The following is a 16247-nucleotide window of genomic DNA, read 5'->3' on the forward strand; positions in this document are numbered from 1 at the left end:
CATGCACCCATCCATACACCCATCCATTCACACCCACCCATCACCCGCCCATGCACACCCATCCATCCATGCACCCATCCATACACCCACCTATGCATGCACCCACTTGCCCATGCATACACCCGTGCATCCATCTATCCGCCATGCATCCATCCACCCATCCATGCATCCATCCTTACAGGCATCCATGCATGCATCAAGTAAAGCAGTAATAAATATGTAATTTAGCGCTGGCAAATTAATGTCGCCGAGCATCCAGTAATAACATTGTAATTTAGCGCTGGCAATTTCATCTCGCTTGGTTGATAGGAGGCTGCAACCCTTGTTGACCACACCTAAGTCGGCACACCTACCCGCTAGGCCACATCGTCTAATTGTCAAAGCGACCATTTTAAGGTATATTTGTCTGTCCTATTTCGCCAAAGAATGTATTCTGCATTTTTATAATTTTTTTTCCAATTTGACCTAACGTTCAGTTTCCGTAACCGTTGTACATGATAAACAAACTCCTCTTTCATTTCATTTTACTTGCTGTATCCATTTATTTACGGCGTTCATATCGTTTCCGTTTATTTACATTTGCAAGTTCCATTTAACTTGCCTTACATTACAACGCGGAGTAATGGCATTTTTACATCGCATGCGTTGTAATTGCATGCGATGTGAATGCCATCGTTCCGTTGTAGCCATCGCAGCAAAGCAATGACAATGCGATGTAAACGTCGCGGTGCAATAGCACCGTGATGTATTTCCCTCGATGTCATTGGTGTTTCCCAGCACAGATACAACGCTGCGTTGCTTTAATGCTCTTCTTTGCTTTTCATTGTGTCACATAAACAGTTTTCCCTGTGAATTTGTCAGCAGTTTTGGATTTTTCACATAAACAGATGTGTGCCAAAGTTAATACTGCTGTTATGTGATACGAAATGCCTGTAGACATTAAAAGTAAAACTAAGGGCCACATTACGAGTTTGGTGGTCCGATGGCCCCACTGCCACAGCTGCAGTCTCTGGAAGACCACAGCACCGGCTGTCTCCCGTCCGCTGTATTACGAGGTTTTGATAGGTCAACGGTAGTGTTCCTGGCAGCGGTCTATGTATTTCCATATTGATTGATGCATATGTGTACATTACAACTACACGTCTCGAATGTACCTATATGCATGATACTTGTGTAACAATACCACCTACCCATTGCTGAAGTTTGGCCCATACGTGGCCAGTCCAGTCAATGGGTATATGGTACAAACAGACTTACCTGTTTGTCGGGGCAAACAAGGTCTTGATATTTGGGATGAAGGTGCTGCTGTGAAGGGTAAACCTGGAGGAAGGGCCCACATTGGAGTCTGATGGGAAGAACAGGAATTGAGTGACTATACGCCTCAAATCCTTCAGTTCTGCTGATTCAAAGCAGGCGGTCCGACCGCCATGGTCAGCTCTTCGAAAATCCTACTCTTAATATGGATGGCTGCGTGGTCCTCTGTAGCCCCCTATGGCTGGCTGGCGGTGTCAGCGGTTTGCCGGCAGTCTTTCCGACAGCAATTTGAAAATCTCGTAATACGGCGGTCAGACCGCCGGGGTCGGCCCGTTGGACAACTACTTCGGCTACGGTGGTCTCGCCAAAGTTGTGATCAGGCCCTTAGCCAAGCTTGATCCTTTTAATGGGTTTGGCTCTTATACAAATGATAGTACCCCTCCATGGTACAGAACGGGAATATCGTCGTAAAAATATCGACTAACCTAAATATCGCCGCAAAAATATCTACAGGAAGAAATATCGATGACAAAAATATAGTTTGACCAGAATATCGACAGACAGGTAAGTAATATCGATAACATTAATATAGTTGTAATAAATATCGTTTACAAAAACATAGTTTACAAAAATATCGTTTTTTAAATAATTATAAGTAATGTAGTGTTTTTAATGAGTATTTGTTATCAAAGTAGTATTTTTTGTAGTATTTTATTAGTTAATAATGTATTTTATGTTGAATTTAGTGTTAATAGTTCCATAGCAGGTTGTGGGTTTATAGGGGAGTAGGGTAGAAAGTAATTTAAATATAATAAAATAATAGATTATTTAATGTTTTAAATGATTATAAATAGTGTAATAAATAATAATTAATTAATTTCAATTAGTTAATTGATTAATAATTATGTAATTAATTATGTTAATTGTTTAATTAATTTTAGGTGTCTGTACTGGAATTTTTTATTGAAAATGTAGTGAATTAATTACATTTTAATTGAATAAATATTTAATTAATCAATAATTAAATAAAAATAAAGATTTGTTATTTTATAAATGAGTAAATACATTTAGTAATTTTTAAACCTACACTATCCAACGCTTTCCCTACTGTTGCACCTTCTGGAGTGGGAATAGTAATTTTTACCCCTACGCTATCCAACGCTTTCCCTACTGTTGCACCCTGTGGAGTGGGAATAGTAATTTTTACCCCTACGCAATCCAACGCTTTCCCTACTGTTGCACCCTCTGGAGTGGGAATAGTAATTTTTACCCCTACGTTATCCTACGCTTTCCCTACTGTTGCACCCTCTGGAGTGGGAATAGTAATTTTTACCCCTACGCTATCCAATGCTTTCCCTACTGTTACATCCTCTGGAGTGGGAATAGTAATTTTTACCCCTACGCTATCCAACGCTTTCCCTACTGTTACACCCTCTGGAGTGGGAATAGTAATTTTTACCCCTACGCTATCCAACGCTTTCCCTACTGTTGCACCCTCTGGAGTGGGAATAGTAATTTTTACCCCTACGCTATCCAACGCTTTCCCTACTGTTGCACCCTCTGGGGTGGGAATAGTAATTTTTACTCCTACGCTATCCAACGCTTTCCCTACTGGTGCACCCTCTGGAGTGGGAATAGTAATTTTTACCCCTATGCTATCCAACGCTTTCCTTACTGTTGCACCCTCTGGAGTGGGAATAGTAATTTTTACCCCTACGCTTTCCCTACTGTTGCACCCTCTGGAGTGGGAATAGTAATTTTTACCCCTACGCTATCCAACCCTTTCCCTACTGTTGCACCCTCTGGAGTGGGAATAGTAATTTTCACCCCTACGCTATCCAACGCTTTCCCTACTGTTGCACCCTTTGGAGTGGGAATAGTAATTTTTACACCTACGCTATCAAATGTTTTAACTAATAATATATTGTATATTTTATTTACATGTATGTATTATTGTTGTTATATAAAGTAATGTGTTAAATATATGTATATGTACACATTTATTAAGTTTATAATGAAAAAGTGTAGTTAATTTGTTTTCAATAGTTACAAAATAAAAGTAATGTAATGTATTTAGTTAATAGTACTTATATTTATTTATTAATTAATGTAATTTAAATTAATTTAAAAAGTCGATATTTTTTACATCTATATTTATTACAACAATATTTTTGAGTAGATATTTATGTACTAACCTGTTTAAGTATAGGGTGTCGATATTTTTGTAAATGATATTTTTACAACTATATTTATGTCAACTATGTTTTTGTAATCGATATTTCAGCACCCTACCCTTCTCCATTGCTTGGCAAGTGAGCGTGTGTCTGTATTTGTGGGAATATATCTGAGTGAGAGAGCTTGAAAATGAATCAATGTGTATGTCAACTGCACCCTGCAGTAGTACAGGAAAGGTCCTGCAAGGTGTTAGTCCAAAGTGAGATGGATGAATGAGTAACTTAATAGGGCGAATAAATGGGTGAGTTCAGTACAAGCATTTTCTCACCCTCCAACATGAAAACTGTGACAAAATGTCTCCCTTTGCTCCCTCGCTAAAGACCTTTTCACTCCCACAGATTGGTATGGGGACATAAAAATATGTGGTTCCTGTTTCAGTCTGTCTTTCCTTTCCAGATGATTGGATAAGATGCAACTGACAACGTCACTCGCACTTTTCTGCTTTTTAGCCAGGGAGCTCTTTCAATCAGAGTTCCAAGGGACTGCTGAATGGAGCTCAGTGGGCAGCTGTCTGGGTTTGCTGGATTATGGAGAGTTTTTTTGTTTTATCAGCTTGATGCCAGGGGTCCTTAGGCTGTTGGGGAAGACGCCTGAAGTTAGAAAGTACGCCTAGAAAAATGATTTATGTCATCATAGTTTTCCAAAATGTGCCCAAAATGTGTGGGTAATCCTATGGGAGCAAATGGCCAACTTTTCCCTCTTTGCCTTTGTGACTGCGGACCTGAATCTTTCTCGTCTTCTTCTCTGCCTCCATAGTTCACTCTTTCTCTTTATGCCCGTCTGGGGCATTACACGGCAATGAAATAAAGGCAGACCTAATGATGGATTTATCTACTCAAAAGGGCTAAATTCACTTATATGTCTCTAAATCAAAAACAGGAAAGACCCCATGTGCATCAAGTGATATTGGTGTGAATTGCACAAGCATTCTGAGTATGTTTCTGAATATGCATATAAGATCTTGGTAAAGCAGCTTGTATTGGTTCTACTGTATAAAACAAATATTCCCTTCCTTCAATACAACCCTTTTTCACTCCTCTGCTTTTCCTTACCTCACATATTCATCTTTTCATCAATTCTGCCCTCCATACATTTCCCCCTTTGTCGTCATGCTTTCATTCATCTCCTCTCTCTTCCTGTTTTCTTCCACTCACCCTACTCGACCCACACTTTCTTTACACCCTTCCCCCCTTCCTTCCTGTTTCCTAGGCCCTCATTTGCCCTACTTCTCTTCACTCCTCAATCCTGATCATTCCACGCCGAGCTGTCATTCTTTGATTTCATGAATCAGATACACTTTTCAGTTCCTTTTGTCCTTTAAAAGTCCCCTTTAAATCCATTCCTTCTTTTCTAGACACATCTTCAGAGTAACCCGTTGGCCAGGATGGGGGGCTCCTCTGTGCTGCCACTGATGTTTCTCGGCATCCTTTTCATTCACTCAGCATCCGGCGCAGGTAAGATGTATGTATGTATGTGGTGTATATATAGCACAAACCGAGCCGTAATGCATCGGAGAGCTGTACAGGGTCAAAGGTAAACTTACTGTGAACGAGTGACAGTAAGTAGAGGCAGCGGGAGCCAGCAAGCAATTGTGCTGCACCGAGCTGTGTCATTCAAAAAGAGCAGGGATGCGCTATATTTACAAGAATACGGTGCACCCCTGCGCTCTCCCTTGCGCTGGTGCCAAACAGCAGCAGTGCACCAACTCAGACACTCATGCGCCAGGGTGGTGTTTTGCTCCTTTTATTTGTGCCTCAGAATTCACCACACACAGACCGAGCAATAAACTCGGAGAAATAAAAGTATTTCTCCTTGATGAACCACATTAATGCCTCCTTTTCAAAGGCGTTAAGCTTTTATCAAAAGCTTTATTTCGACAATGTTGTCATAAAAGCAAGTACAGCATAAAGTACACATTTCATCAGAAGAGTTAATCTATCAAATTACTATATTCAGAAGGATATAAACAATTCTCATTTCATCAAAGTTTAAAAATCGAAAATCTTATCAATGATGGCACCAGTAAATCACATCGAATACACTATATACAATAATAACATAGTTTGCAATTTTTAAAAAGCCACAACTCAGAGGGTGAAAAACCTTGAGATACATAATTATCCATATTATTGCTGTAGCGGATCAAATAAAATAAGTAAAATCAGACATACAGTAAAAAAGTAATCGTTGGTAAAAAGTTAGAAAGTTAAATCGCTGATAAAACATGTTTAAAAATGCAAACAGACAGGAACTCTATATAGTAGGATTTAAATAGCACCCAATAAAAAGATCAGATCGATGTTTCATTGGAGGAGAAACCAGCTAGCAAAGGAGCAAAATTGTTTTAAATTTTTACAGATTTTGATCTGATGCACCACATTCACTTAAAGAATTTAGCTAGAGGAATAGCATAGCAAGGCAAGGGGTTCGGTCCTCAAGATTCTTAGATTTCACAGCTTTGCCTGGTACCCAGGTTCTTACACATTGGCACTAACCAGGTCTTTCAAGGAGTAACATAAGCAGGACACACAAAGAAAATATGTGGGTATGTTTCAGCTTGTCAGCACAGTGTATGCACTTATTGTCTCCAGATGATGACCATTTTGCAGTGAAAAATTTTAGGGGCAGGGTACCAACTCTAAATTGGAAATAGAGTTTGCGGTTAAGGGGCTGTGATATTATCTCCCACTAAGATACAAAATGGGGGTCGAAGTTTAACCTGCCAAAACTTCCCAGTCAACATGCTACTATTGCTCGTTCTATTGCTGTTTAGCCCCACCATTTCCCAATATCGTTCCTTCAATGCAACTTTAGGTAGAGACAGCAATTCAGACGAATTCTCCAAACAAATGGGTCAGGCCCATTGTAATCAGCGTCCTCTTGAGGCCTATTTTGTGCTAGCGGACAGCTCCTATAGCATCCCTAAGACCACTTGCATAGGTTGATAGCTCTGGGGTAACCCATATTCTGCGCCAATATAATATGGTACGAAGCCTCGCTAGATCCTTCAATGAATGCCACCCCTTATCATTAAGCTGTGGGAGAGATGGGGTACTTTTGGGGAGGTTAGTGATTGCACGTAAAAACGTACTTTCAGCGGAGTTTAGCTGTGCTAAAATTCCATACTCCAAGTGCTCTGAGCTGTAGAGGACTGAGCTAACCACCTTAGCATTGTAAATATGTAATACGGGGCTTACAGTTTTAATCAGAGATAGACTAAATTATTTCTAAATGCTCCAGCTAGTTGTCTGAGTTTTAGTGCCATTTTTTCAATGTGGGGTCTCCATTTCTTCTTTTTCTCCATAAAGACATCTACTTCCTCTAATGGAACACCCTCCTTAGTAATTTTTCCCCTATATGATCAATGTTTGTTAAAAATCATGAGTTTTCTTTCATCAGCATTTCTTTTTAGCCCTCCAAGCTTGCAAAAGTCTTCAAACAAAACCAACACATGCTGTAATCCACTTGGAGTCTTAGAAATAATATGCGTGTCGTCGGCAAACATTAAGATAGAGACCTGGGAGCCTGCAATGATAGGGGCATGAGTGGGTGTGAGGAATACAAATTAGCGGCTTCATTTATAAAAAGGGAGAACAATGTGGGTGACCTTGACACACTCCCTTTTCGACCGGGAATGGGTCAGTGATTTCACTTTGTGTGCCGCAGCGTATATGGGCAATCTTGTTCTCGTGAAGACACACCAGGAAAGTTAGCAGGTCTGCCGACATATCAAGGTCCCGCAACACCACCCATAATTTATTGCGGGACACTAGGTCAAAAGCCTATTTTAGGTCGACAAACACTGCATACATGCTGCCTTCTCCAAGGACAACTGATCGCCAATATATCAGGATGCATCTAAAGACCTGGGCCTAGATGTATCATCGTTCCCATTTGCGATTTCTTAATAGCGATTTTTACCGAATCGCTATTAAGAAATCGCAAAACGGGATGTATGTTTAAATTCGCTTTTTTTTTGCGATTCCTTATTATTCCTAATTTGCGAATTCGCAAGTTGTGAATTCGCAAATAAGTAATAATTTCCCATTCATTCCTATGGGCCAGGAGGCCCATAGGAATGATAGTGAAATAATTCTCAAATTGCGAATTCGCAATTTGCTAATCGCAATTTGAGAATTATTGCAAGGGTGTAGGGGTGTCTCATGGACACCCTGCTGCACCCCTGAAACTTACATGTGTGTGCATATGGCGCACATACATGCCCTATGGGCATGTATGTGTGCCACATGCCACCTTCAAAATTGCTTAACTGTGAATTTTGAATGGAATTCACAAATTAACACCAACCTCAAATTGGTGTTAATTTGCGATTTCTTAACCTGAATTCGCAAATTGAAATTGCTTCATACATGGCATTTAAGGAATCGCAAAATTGCGATTCCTTAAATGCTTAAGCAAAATAAGGAATCGCAATTTTTTGCGATTCCTTATTTTGCTAATTTCTCATACATCCCACAAGATGCAAAATGTCCGTTTGCGATTCGTTAAGGCCGAAATTCTGCGAATTTCGGCCTTAACGAATCGCAAAAGGCTTGATACACCTAGGCCCTGATCTATTGTGCTAATATGCGAATAGAATGTTATTTTCATCTGTTATGTTGTTATGTTATGTTATGTTATTGCTTATTTGTATAGCGCCTATCACCGCCGGTCTCTAAGCGCTTAGAAACAGAACAACACAACACACTGTTAACCCAAGTCCCTCAGGCTACCCATCGACTATGCTGGAGTCATTGCCCTTTTAAATAAATGGGTTTTTAATTTCTTTCTGAAGGGCAGTAACTGAGATTCTTCCTTCAAAGTAGTCGGAAGTGCATTCCACAACTGTGGGAGAAGAACAGACAGAGCTCTGCCTCCTCTGGTTTTTAACTTGAATCTGGGTTGAATCAGATTAGAGGTCTTCCCTGAGCGCAGAGGTCTACCGGGGACGTATCTCATGAGACGTTGTTTTATGTACTCTGGTGCTTTACCAAAGAGAGCCTTGTGGGCCACACAGAGACATTTGAATTGTACTCTGTACATGACCGGTAGCCAGTGCAACTTTTGGAGTAAGGGGGTGGCGTGAGAGTTTCTAGGCAGGGAGTGGATCAGCCTTGCGGCATCGTTCTGTACTACCTGCAGCTTCCTCAACAGCTTCTGTGGCAAGCCGAGGTATAGTGCATTGCCGTAATCAAGTCTTGAAATAACTGTGGCAGATACAATCGATTGCATGGTAGAGGCTGATAGGATGGGTTCCAATTTCCGCAATTGCCTCAATACACCCGTCTAAGAGCTAACCACGGCTGCGACTTGGGAAGCCATCGAGAGGTCTGCACCAATCCTCAAACCCAGACTTTTTACCACCCTACCAGAAGGGGGAGTAGAACCTAGCTCTGGGGGCCAGTATAGGTCGCTCCAGGGGTTCCCTAGGTTACTGAGGACCAGCACCTCTGTTTTTTCGGCATTCACTTTCAACAGATTGTTGGTCATCCAGTTGACCGTGAAGCTAAGCAGATTCCTCATTGATTCCTGGGCCTCAATGGTGTCTTCCAGCTGAGCCAGTAGCTGGGTATCATCTGCGTAGTTGAAGACTACCTGTACCATTCCCAAGGCAAGGCGTGCCATCACCTTTTGGATGGAATTGATGAGACTAATCGGCCGGTAATTATCTGGCTGTGACCTTTCCCCCTTTTCATAAACTGGTATGATCTCTTCCCCCTTCCACGAGTCAGGGATGGGGGCGCCCTGCGCAAGGACATTTGCTAGCAGGGTTATATACCAACACATTTCTCCCTATCGTGTATGAAGACATTTACCGGAATGCTATCAATGCCCCGGGCTCTTCCCCGCGTGATTGCATTTAGGGCGACCATTACATCTTCTGGTTCGAATACCAGGCCTAATGACTGGCTGGGGGCATTTACTAGGGGTTCACAGACCTCAGTAGCATCAATACAATACTGAAGTGAGAAATGTTTTACCCAAGTTTCACGGGCAATATGATTTTCTGGGGAGGGGGATGTGCACCCCTGCCCCATTTTACAAGAACTCAGAAATGGTGTATGTTACTACTTACACATGCTGTCTTCAGTTCCTGCCACCTTCCCTCATGCCATTCACTTATAGATTTTTCCTGCGCCGTTTTGTTAGCCTTCCTGGCATCCCTTATAGCGTTCGGATTTTTGTTCTGATGGCTCCCCTGAGGGATTTATGAGCTAGGCTACATTCTTTATTGTACCATTTCTGTCTTGTATGATTGAAAGGGCCTTTTCTACTGCAAGGTCTCTGAAAGTGAGACCCTACTTTATCAAATAAAGAAATGTGAATAGTAGTTATCAGGCCTACTGGTTGGGTAGTAGCACGGAGGGCCTCCAATGAGGCGACCGCATCATCCACATCCCTACTGATGGTGAATAACGATTTGGGATCACTGATTATTTTAGACAATTTAAGCCTCTTCATGTCATTGCTGACCAGTAAATCTCTGGTAGATGTTAAATCATCAGGATTGACTTGTTTTTCAAATAACGAGAGGCGGAAGGTAGAAGAGAGTGGATTGTGGTCCCTCTCAACTCGATCTATGACGGCCATGTCAATAAGGGGGTGCCATAGATTTAAGTCAATGAGGAGGTACTCAATGTGAATTGTGTGGTGCCCATTATTAAATGTGCTAGCCCCTTTTCTATTGGACGGAGTTCTGCCATTAGCCATCCCATATCCTTTTTCTATACAGAATGCCTTCAGTTGGGCACCTGCTTCTGTCCATCGTTTTACAGGGGCTCACTTCAAGTTGGGTATATCCCAAGTGGCATCTTCATCCGCTGAAAAGTCACTATCTTTTATACAGTGACTCAAAGGTAAGGTTAAAGTCCCCTGCTATTATGACTGAAGATTCGCCTGCTTTTATGCCCAGTAGATCATCAAATGCCTCTACAGTATCTGATTTTCTCCCGCCTTTAAACCCTCTTGGATAAATATTATAAATATCAATGTTGCCAAAGGGACTGTACATCAGTCGAATGACAAGGATGTCAGGGATTCCTGGTGGGAGCTCCCAAACTGAAAGACCGATACCTTGGTGAATCCAGGTCTTTAACCCACTTGAAGGGCGTTCTTTGCTTCCAGTGAGAGCAGTGGCATACACATTTTAATATCCTGGACAAAAAACTGTAGTAACTGGCCATATCATGCTGTTCTGTGAAGTTATTCCAGTTCTCGTAAACGGTATTAGGTCTAAGCCCTGCGATGTTCCATGACATGAAAGATGTTTGGTATAATACAGATGAAGCTGCATATTAGATACCAACCCTGTTAGCTAACTTCCCCAATAAGGGTCTCCCCACTAAGTGTCCCCTAGGGCTACACTCAGGTAGTTTGCTAGTTTCTTCGGAGTCAGAGATTATACTTGCTGGCTGTTCCCCCTGATTGTCTCGAAATCAGATCATTGAGTGCTTGGAGTTCTTCTTTGATCTGATTTAACAAGATCATGATCTCATCAAGTCTGGGGTTTTGTGCGGGTACGAGTGGGGTGTGGGGATGTGTTATAGGTGTAGATGCATGCAGTGAGATCTGGCCTCTTGTGTGGTTTGGGGCAGGTGTGAATGGGGTTGGAAGGGGTGCTGTGGGTGTGAGTGTGTTTGTTGGGTGGGCTGTGGGGGTTGGGGTGGATGGCTGCGATGTGGACTTCAATAAATTACAACTGCATCAACTCAAACCTCCGCAACTTGGAGTGCTCATAAAAAGACCTGTATCCGTCATTTTCAGTATTATTCTCACAATTCTTCTGCATTATCTCATGCGTATGCACAGCTACCCCATTGGCATTCACTGATTAGAGCATGTCTCCAGTCCTCAAACATTTTATTCAGACTATCCAGGAGTTACCACACAAATCAGAGTATATCACCCCACTCATAATGAGGGCCTACGTCTTTCCTCAATCTAACCCTGAACCTAAATGTATCTATAATCCTGTCCCTCAAACTTTAATCTAGTGGTAGCCTAGTAGCCTTTACCCTAATCCTACCATTCTTGCTTTTACCCTTCCACTAGTCCTTCCCCCAAGGCTAACATTAAACCAAAAGCTGTCTCTTACCTTCAGCTCTGCTATGGCCTGTTCTCAGGAATGATTTCGCAGATCTCTATGTTCGCAGCTCATATAAGTCAAGTAGAGCAGCTGCCAGCGACATTCGGCCCTACATCCTGTCTTTTCTAAATAAAATATAAAAAGTAAAAGGCCGCCCCCCCCCCCCCCCCACTCTACAGGTATCTGACTTTGAGTAAATAAAAATCTTGCAAAAGGTGATAAACCTATGGGTTAAAAACAATTTGTCATGCTCCAAACAAGAAGGCAGATTTCTAAACCCTTTGTTGCAGCACAAAATAGTAAAATGTTCTCCTTTGCATTTTCATTTATCACCTTTCCAGTGACCATGCTCCATTGTTCGAACCTATCTGACAGAATAGTTAATTATCAATGTGAAGTCACAGCCTTTGGAAAAGTCCCTTATGGCAATGTAGGAGGATGCTACTTGATAAAGGTGATCAGCCTGTGACCTTTTATTATAGTCACAGCAAAGGGGTGCCTTTCACATCAGTTCCTAGCTTGGTGGACCATCACCGCATCAGGAAAAGGGTCAATGATCTGTAATTGCGTTCTCATACACTACATGAGGGAGGCATGGATCAATTCCGCCATACCATTCACTAGTGAACTGCCCCTGGACAAGGTGGATGGTTACCTCTGTCCACAAGCTGGATCTGGAGAAACAAAATACACAAATGTAGAACACTGCTGGGAAGGTTGGTTTACATTGTCATTGAATTCTCTCTTTCTCATTTCCTGACTGTGTCCACTGAAAGTGGCGGACAACCACTCTGGACAGCAGAATTTGAAACATTGCAGTCTTTTGTTAACACTCTCTTGAACTCTTTAGGGTATGTGTGGATTGGTGGATGGAATCTATTTATGGAATCTCTTTCTGATAGATTCCTTTTTTGTCTTTATGATGCAGATAAACTGATCTATGCCTACACCACTGAATTTGAGGCGATCTGGAATGACAAAGATAGTGGTGCAAAGGATGACGTGTCCATTTGGAGACCAGTGCCCTTTCAAGCAGGTAAGAAAGATACAGCTTAACAAGAGATATTTATACTCACTAGGTACAGCCGAGACTCAAGTGGGCAGAAAACTGTTTACATGGAAACTTTGATATCCCCTCCAAAGTGAATAAACGCTGGCAACCGGCTGGCAAATTGTCTTCTTTCCAAGGTAAAAACACACCTTTCTCTAGCCCAATCATCCAAAGCGCTCATTCCCCCAAATTCCCCCCCCCCCAGTTGTACATGAAGTGCATCAATTACTCCCTTTTAATTAGAGGTCAACGAAACTGGCAACATCAGATAAAATCTAATGTGTCCATCTGGGTACAATCTTATTGGAAATCTGTCAACAATAAAACTGCTTGCTCTGTGCAAGTCCAGATCAACTCGCAAAAACAGTTATTTAAATGACAGGGTAAGTGGCATGAATACAACTAGCACAACTCGGAACTTAAATTTGATAAATTCTTAGAAAAAATACATTTTAGCTATGAAAATAGACTGAGGGCCTGGTTTCGAGTTTTGCAGATGGGTTACTTATCCATATAATATCATGGAATGGTACTAGGGTGGACGGGCTATCCGTCATGTTTGTGTCGAAGCAATACCGCCCCAAATTCTAAATCAGGGCAGGAGCTACCCTATAAAAGCTATGTATTGAGAAGTCCATAGACACTTTGTTCGTGTTCAGATTTGTAATACTGTTGGGACATTAAATTTCTTCTTAGTATGGTGTTTCTTATTGACATTGCAGAACAATGTTTTAATTGAATTTTTTAGGGCATTCCTATCCATAGTCACCTAATGCTTAGTTTTCCCAATGATGCATTGTGAATATGTATTCATATGGATTTGCAATTTATATTAAGCACCATGGGCCACATGTTTCAAGAAAAAAACAGGTTGCAAACGGGCCAATTTGCAGAATCGGCCCCTTTGCAACCAGTATTTTGCCATTTGGGATGCATCAACCCAAAATCAATTTGTAAAATAGGTAATCGCAAGTTTTGTGATTACTTATTTTGCGAATGCAGTTAGGCAATCGCAAATAGCAATTCCCTAAATGTGACGAATTATGCATTCGCAAACTGCGTTTTCGCAATTTGGACACGCAAATTACCATCAACTTCAAGTTGATGGTAATTTACAATTACTTTGAAAAATGCAAAAAATGCATTTTTCAAAGTGCATTCTGGTGCATACACATGCCCTTAGGGCATGTGTGTGCACTACATGTGCATACTTACCTTTTTTGAGGGTGCATTAGGGTGGCCTTTTGGCCTCCTTGCACCCTTGAAATTACATGTGCAATTTGTGAGTACCTACTTGGTACTCACAAATTGCTAATGCAATCCTATTCATTCCTATGGGCTCATAGGAATGAATGAGAAGCAATTCCTTAATAGCGTATCACAATTTGCGATTCGCTATTAAGGAATATGTAGGAATCACAATTTTTTTTGCAAAACCTACATGCAAAGGTAATTGTGACTCCTTAATAGCAGTTCCTTAATAATCGTTATTAAGGACTCGCAATTTCTACTTTTCATGCATGCAGTGGAGAAGTGTGGCTCAGGGGTTAGAGGCGGCAGACCCGGAAGCTGAGATCGGCCCTGGACCAGGGTTCAATTCCCTGCCTCGGCGGGTCTTGGGCTAAAAAATTCTACGGACTCGATAATTCTCGCTCCGGTGCCTTCTCAACTCAGGGGTTCACACTCTGCGACTCTGGGCAATAGCTTGCTTAATCTCCACAATGGCCCCTCGCGGCGGGATGCCTGGCTTTCACCTTGTGGATACCCTGCCGGGGTTATCTCACAGGGGAATACCAGGACGGGTTCCCTAAGCAAGCGCTGGGAAACCCTTTGTGGGTAGCTGTGCGCTATATAAGCTCAAATACATTTACATGTGCTCCCAAATGTTATATTTCTAAAATGTGTGAAAGTTCAAATCAGATGACCAGCCAACTCTTTCATTTGACCTGAAAAGTTCTTCTGAGGATTTCCACTGTTGTACATGAACGTAGGCCTAGCAAGGGCTACAATTTCAGGAGATTAATGAGACATATAAAGAAGGTGGCCAAAGTGTTGACAATGGTATTCTTTAAGGATGCCTGGGGGGGGTGGCAAAGTAGGATCCTACATGCCTATATCTTATTTCCCCTTGAATGTTAATACAACATGACTCTGAAGAAAACCTATGATGTGCAGACTCCCACCCCAATATAGGGTGTGAAGATCCTGTACAGAAGTGTCATCCAGGACAATCTATTGTATGTTTGAGAGCTTCTGACATTTCAGGATGGAGTGATGAGGCGATAATCCCCCTTTAGGTGTTTCCTGTTACAATTTGTGTAGCAGTTACTTGTGTCACAAACATGAAAGCCTACCGAAAAGAACTACGGTAGAAATGTATCAAACTTTAACTGTTGTTGAATTATTGTTATTCTTTTATACAGTTAATTTATATACTTCTAGTTTAATATAATGGGTGGCATTACATATTTAAAATACATAACTGCATATAGGGGTTGTTACATTACGTTATCCTAAAGACTAGTTTCAAGGTAAAGAGTAAAATCAAGCAAGGCAGTCCGTGTAATACTTTGTTTGGCCAACTAGCAGGCCAAAGACAAAAGAGTAAGGACGTCCAGACATATGGTCTACTCTTTCTTTGGGCAGAAACTGCCCATCACTGTGGAGCCTCCCACCAGTCATGACCAGTGTGTGAAAATCCCCAGGAGGCACATTAAAGGGTCAATGGGAATTGGGGGCTCCACTGTCTTCAACAACATCTCCACTATCATCACCCATAAGCATTCTATACTGGAGTAGGACCACACCATGTTATAGAAGTCTGCCTCCGGGGTAGGGCAGTGAAGGAACCTGGGAGTCACAGTTAGGAACATGAGATGGATGTGTTGTACAGTTCCTTATAATTCAGTAAGAGCGTACGTTTGGGCAGCACAAGCGTAAAAACTGTTGGGGACTGGGACCACTAATACCATCAGAGTATGTTGAACTAGTTGCTGGCTAGCTCACAATGTGCCATCTGGACCACTGAAGCTTGCAAGTAACCGAATGGTGTCTGCAGCCTGAGAAATTGACAACCATGAGTCTCCAAAAGAAACTGTAGACATAGATTTACCCTTTCATTGTTAACTCAGGCATGCCCGAAAGGAGACACAGGAAATACACAATTTGGCATTTTAAACATTAATTGAAACAATTGGATTGTTGTATAAAATATCTGTGCCGCAGTTATGAGTAAAAAAAAAGCAGAGCATAGTAACCAGCATTATGAAAATAGTGAAACAGATACACAATTCAACCATTGAGAGAGCTGAATGCACCAGCAGGGAAGGGAGGCCTGCAAAGGGGAGAGCTGGAGACTGCAGAGGCAATTAGTAGGCTGCAGTGGGGAGAACAGGGGCTTCAGGTAGGTATGCGCCCATCGTGAGTACTGCTACATCTACCCCCTCCACTCGCACTTTCAAATATGGGTGACTTGTGGATATCTGTTTGCTCGGTTGTCATGTTTAGATTGGTTGCGTTGGACTGTCATACATAGGTACCTGTGGATGTGTAAGCATTGCCTGCCAATTGCATGGTGTGTGTGTTTAGGGGCGGTCATGTATAGGAGTTTGTTTGAGAATG

At 41.8% G+C, this 16247-nt stretch overlaps 1 protein-coding gene across 1 annotated transcript in view; it reads left to right on the top strand.

The window, feature by feature from the left end:
* The window catches only part of LOC147712440 (uncharacterized), a 105861-nt gene that overhangs the window by 4304 nt on the left and 85310 nt on the right, over window positions 1-16247 (top strand). Inside the window, exons 2-3 of the mRNA XM_086923114.1 lie at window positions 4844-4943; window positions 12504-12611. Coding sequence (XP_086779240.1) covers window positions 4874-4943; window positions 12504-12611 — 178 coding nt within the window. The 5' untranslated portion in view covers window positions 4844-4873. The remainder of the gene's footprint in view (window positions 1-4843; window positions 4944-12503; window positions 12612-16247) is intronic.

The sequence above is a fragment of the Lissotriton vulgaris genome, chromosome 5, assembly GCF_964263255.1.
Source record: "Lissotriton vulgaris chromosome 5, aLisVul1.2, whole genome shotgun sequence".
In the NCBI taxonomy this organism is placed as follows: domain Eukaryota; kingdom Metazoa; phylum Chordata; class Amphibia; order Caudata; family Salamandridae; genus Lissotriton; species Lissotriton vulgaris.